Source organism: Mus pahari, chromosome 2, assembly GCF_900095145.1.
Source record: "Mus pahari chromosome 2, PAHARI_EIJ_v1.1, whole genome shotgun sequence".
Lineage (NCBI taxonomy): Eukaryota > Metazoa > Chordata > Mammalia > Rodentia > Muridae > Mus > Mus pahari.
In genome coordinates, this window is record NC_034591.1 from 10,656,011 (window position 1) to 10,661,691 (window position 5,681).

At 42.2% G+C, this 5,681-nt stretch overlaps 1 protein-coding gene across 1 annotated transcript in view; it reads right to left on the reverse strand.

Moving 5' to 3' along the window:
• Positions 1 to 2,802: 2,802 nt before the first annotated feature.
• Positions 2,803 to 5,681, reverse strand: part of LOC110316143 (disks large homolog 5-like) — a 4,353-nt gene continuing 1,474 nt past the window's right edge. The window contains exons 2-5 of the mRNA XM_021190238.1: positions 5,442 to 5,463; positions 4,523 to 4,666; positions 3,714 to 3,890; positions 2,803 to 2,965 (exon numbers count right to left, since the gene is read on the reverse strand). Of these exons, the coding sequence (XP_021045897.1) occupies positions 2,803 to 2,965; positions 3,714 to 3,890; positions 4,523 to 4,666; positions 5,442 to 5,463 (506 nt within the window). The remainder of the gene's footprint in view (positions 2,966 to 3,713; positions 3,891 to 4,522; positions 4,667 to 5,441; positions 5,464 to 5,681) is intronic.

The following is a 5,681-nucleotide window of genomic DNA, read 5'->3' on the forward strand; positions in this document are numbered from 1 at the left end:
TACTATACCCAGCAAAACTCTCAATTGACATAGACGGAGAAACCAAGGTATTCCATGACAAAACCAAATTTACACAGTATCTTTCCACAAATCCAGCCCTTCAAAGGATAATAAAGGGAAAACTCCAACACAAGGAGGGGAAACTATGCCCTAGAAAAAGCAAGAAAGTAATCTTTCAACAAACCTAAAAGAAGATAGCCACATGAACAAAATTCCATCTCTAACAACAAAAATAACAGAAAGCAATAATGACTTTTCCTTAATATCTCTTAATATCAATGGACTCAATTCCCCAGTAAAAAGACATAGACTAACAAACAGACTTGTTACATCAACAGGACCCAATATTTTGCTGCATACAGGAAACCCACCTCAGTGACAAAGACAGACACTACCTCAGGTAAAAAGCTAGAAAACAATTTAAAAGCAAATGGTCCTAAGAACCAAGCTGGCATAACCACTCTGATACCTAAACCACAGAAAGACCCAACAAAGAAAGAGAACTTCAGACCAATCTCCCTTATGAGTATCGATGCAAAAACACTCAATAAAATTCTTGGAAACTGAAAGCCAGAACATATCAAAATGATCATCCATCATTATCAAGTAGGCTTAATCCTAGGGATGCTGGGATGGTTCAACAAACAGAATTTCATCAAGTTGATTCACTATAAAAACAAAATCAAAGAAAAAATACCACACGATCATCTCCTTAGATGCTGAGAAAGCATTTGACAAAATCCAACACCCCTTCATGATAAATGTCTGAGAAAGAATAGGAATTCAAGGCATTAACCTAAACTATAGTAAAAGCAATGTACAGTAAACCAGTAGTCAACATCAAACTAAATGGAGAGAACCTTGAACCAATCCTGCTAATATCAGAGACTAGGAAAGGCTGCCCATTCTCTCCCTACCTATTCAATATGGTGCTTGAAGTCCTAGCCAGAACAATTAGACAGCAAAAGGAGATCAAAGGGATACAAATTGGAAAAAGAAGAAGTAAAAAAAAAAATCACTATTTGCAGAGGATAATAAAGTATACTTGACTAACTGTAAAAGTTCCATCAGAGAACTCCTAAACCTGATAAACTTCAGCAACCTGGCTGGATATAAAATAAACAAATCAGTGGCCTTTCTCTTCAGAAATTATAAACAGGCTTTGTTGGTCATCAATGGGAGGAGAGGCCCTGGTCCTATGAAGGTTCTATGCCCCAGTGTAGGGGATGCCCAGGCTAGGAGGCCAGAGTGGAATGGTTGGTGAGGAGGGGAAGGGGGAAAGAGATAGGGGGTCTTCAGGGGTGGGGAACCAGGAAAGGGGATAACATTTGAAATGTAAATAAAATGTATCTAATTAAAAAAGAAACAATACAAACATTTCGTGCTATCAAGAGGGATTCATTTTTCCAGTCAAGCTTCTAGGAAGCTAATCTCAATTCTAAATTTTACAGAAGTGCCTAATCAACATTGTTATCCTATATGAGAGATGATCTGCTCTAAAATTGAAAATAAAGGATACTGAGGCAAGATCCTGAACACAGAACTAGCAGTGGTGACATTAGAGCCCTGCATACATGCCTGGCAGCCTAGGACAATGAGTATGTGCAGGTCAGGCACTGTACCTACATGTCTCCTAAGATTTCTCCACTCATTTGGAGTTGATCCTGGTCCACCTAATACAGCATATGCACTGGAAGGACAAAAGCCAACTGCAAGAGTTATGGGGATACTTCACAGGTTAGAGCATCTGCTGCTCTCTAGAAGATCCACATGGTGCCTAACAATCATCTCCAGGAATGGTTGTGATTCCTTCTTCTGGCCTCTGAGGGAACTGCCCTCAGGAGGAGCCCCATACTGTAGGACACTCAGTAGGAAAAACACCCATTCACATAAATGATAAACATAAGTCTAATCAGCAACAACAAAAAGATAGCAAGTTTATGGTCAAGGACAACAGCATCTATCAAAAGCTATTTCCCAGCATGACTTGGAAGGTCATTATATCTGCTGTATGGTTGTCACTGATGCTGTATTGCAAGCAAAACTGAGGAATATGGCTCTGGTCTTCCTGATTTATTTTATATTCCTTTGTGAATGTTTTTATTTCCTCAGAGCAATGACTGTACATTACTCAGTATCTGGTTCACAGAGTCATGAACAAATGTGTGTTACAGAGTACTATATGTTAGGAGTAAGAGAATTCATGACAGCATGGGTGCAGTATGGCAGTGATTATATTATAAACCATGTGTCCATGGGGTAGGTGACATTATCCACACACAAAAGATCATTGTCTTGTATACCCCTAGGTGGCTATGACTTTACTATGCAGCCCTGGCTGCCTGGAACTTACACAGAGATCCATCTCTGGCTGTGAGTTCTAGGTCTACAGCAAGGGACAGAACACCCGAATAAGGAAGATGGCCTGAAGAGTCACTATTTGCAAATCAAGTTTTATTCATAAGAAATAGAATTTCTAAAATCAAGGTTTCAAAAGTTCAATCAATATAGAGTTAAAAACAGAAACAAAAATGAAAAACAAGACCAAGAAAATACAACTTCTCAATAACATAGCAACAACTCAAAGAACAAAAACCAAAACTTCAACCAAAACTCTAACACAAAATTATTGTTAAGCGGCTTGCACTTTCTGCACTTTCAGCAGCAAAGACCTACAGCCTGTTACTCCTCTTGGACACTTGGAGGCAGTGCAGTCACCTCAGTTCTCTGGCAAGGGGAGTTGTCTGAAGAGAAAAGGGAATAACACCCTGAATCAGCCATGGCTGCCTAGTTAGGGCCGATTCACCCCAAGGAAATGAACTCTATGGAAGAAGATTCATCGAAGGAAGATTGTGAATGCTGGGGGTGGTGCTCAGCAGGAGGCTTCTGGGGTGGCAACTCCTTCTGCAGGATGCTCTCTTCTTGGGCTGTGGCCAGTCCCAGCTCTCTTGCAGTTTTTTGAGACCTGCAAGAGGAAGGCAGTTACTAAGACACAGGAATGGTGGGGACAGGCATGGCAGCTGTCAGGCTGCTGCCTCCCACCAGCTCAACTGTACTTGAAAGTCACCATTAGTATTTTAACTGAAATAATTGATGTTAAATCTGCAGACAGGCAAATTATTCAACAACAGTCACAAAAGCATGGATTGACAAAGATCAACTCAGGCTTCTATCAGTTCCAACCAAGAACATGGCAAAGGAAGAGACCTCAATGGATTACAAGAAGAAAGGAGAAGGCCACAGGCCACTCAGATCAGTGATAATGAGAAGCACTCATTTGACATTTGTACTTAGCTCTAATCCCTCCAAGGTGCATGCACCTGGGATGTCACATGACCTCTGCCTGACTCCTGTGTAAGGACCCAGGACTCACTCAAACCTCTGCATAGCATTCCACTTATCATGAGGACATGCAAGAATGTAACATGTTATTCACCTGTCACCCTTAGTGGACTGAAGATTAAATCAGAGTTAAAGGTACACTTGCCAGTGGTAACAGTGTCTCAAAAGAAGCTAATTCAGTGTCTCAAGAGAGGCTAACTTCCCAGAATACTTTTGTGAAGACAGAGCAATGCATAGCTACATTCCATGAGATGGGTGGTGCTTGGGAGTTTGGATTAGAAAGGTGGGGGGGGGGAAGCAAAGATAGATCTAATGTGCAAATGATATCAGACAGTCATAGCATGACCGAATTGTTTGTCCCTACCTGATACTCTTGAGTCTCAAGGTTGCTGGTGTTCTCCTGTTCGTCTTTACCACTCAGGTTCAAGTCCACCAAATATTGATGACTGGTGGGCCAATCAGCCTGTACTTCCTTGCTCTCCTGCTGCAATATCACCAACTTCTTCTTTATAAGATTCATCTCCATCAGGATCCGGCTGTGTAGGTTACTGGAAACACACTCTGCATAGTAAGATCCTGCAGCCTCCTCCTCCCATTTCTACTTACAGGTCCCATTAACCTGAACTGCACCCTGGTTCCCATGAAGACCTAATACAATCCATCTCTATATATATATATGACAACTGTACAAATAGCAAACAGCCATTTCAAGGAAGAAGAAATTTTTGCTGCAGTCTAAACACCAAAAAGGGTCCATGTTTCTCCAAAAGAAAGAGGGATTTCCACCTGCACATGACAGCCCATGCATTGAGGCAACACCAATTAGTAGGGTGCCAATACAATCAGGGTAGTCAGTAGAAACAAAGGGAGGGCATTCTCTCCGTGTGTTACATCACACTCAGCTCTGTAAAACCCTGCCTGAGCCCCATAGGCCCAATGCTGCATAATAACCCTCTCATGGTCTGAATCACTTTTCTATCTAGAGGCTTCTGAGAATGCCTGGGCAACACTAGGAGGGGTATCTTAGAGACTTAGGGAAACTGAGTCCAAAAGATCCAAGGCACACTGATGGCTAAAAGGCAGAAAGGATAGAACCAGACCTGCAGACATTCCAGTCCAGAAACAAAGGAAGGTAGAAATGGCCATTTCACATGTGGTGGTCTCCCTGACAAGATCTTACCAATAGAAATTTATCTCCTTCTTGAGCTCCTGGTTGTTCTCTTGGAAAGCAATGTTATCCATCTCTAAGTTGTGCAGAAATGTCATGATCTCCTTCTCTTTAGACTTCCATTCTTCATATAGTGGATTTTGCCGATGGTAGGGCCTGGCCCCAGGAAGAGAGAACTCCATGAACATAGGCTTTTAGTAACACATGAACTCAGGCTAGGTCCTGGACTACTCCAGCCATGGAAACCATACTTTGCATTCTAAGTGCTGTGATTCTCTTCACCTTGGGAAACATGCTATCCTGGCCCCAGAACACCAGAAGCTAGGCATCCAGATGGAGGGTGCCCTGGCTCCCTGTGTTCACTCAGTAGGGCTGCAAGAGCAGACTAACCAGGTATGTTCTCAGGAGCCTAGGCTACAGGTCTTTGCCCACCAGACACCTGTGATTGTATTTCCCCTGTTTTCATAAAAGGGATTCTAAATCCTGGATAACTAATAATATAAAGACAGGTATTACACATAATTCTGGAGATGAGGCCTGACATCACAACAGATTTATAATCTGCCCAAGGGATACAAATGTATGAATAATTGTGACCATATACTCAAAGTGCAGTGCTATTTTAAGTGAGGACTGTCAAACCTCAGGACCAATATCACCTGGAAATTGCATACAAAATGTATTCACAGGTCTTTACATGTACACGCACATAGGCTCACAGACTTAGACCTATACACAAGATGGAGAAACAGAAAGAGTGAGAAAATAGAGACAGAGACAAAGAGAACACAATGAGAGGTAGAAGAAATTTATGCAACATTACTCTCTCAGTGTATAAGTCACACAGACAAAGAGGAACACGCATGAACCTCAGGTCTTCTAATGAAGCACTAAGAAGAACCATGTGGGACCGGGCCCATCCAGCTGCTACCTGGAGCTTTCAGCACTGTCACCTGCCAGGCAAGTAAAAAACTCACCATAAACTCACAACACCTAGAAACCTCCTCTCAATGAATTTCCAAATGAACTCTGGGAACTCACTCATCACTGCCTCTATCCCTGAGTTCTTCACTCAGACTACAAGTCCCTCTTTTCAAGTGGAGGGAGCAGAAGAGTCCATTTCCCATCTCAGTCCTGACCAAGCTTCAGGTTCTGCCTCTCCTCTAAGAAG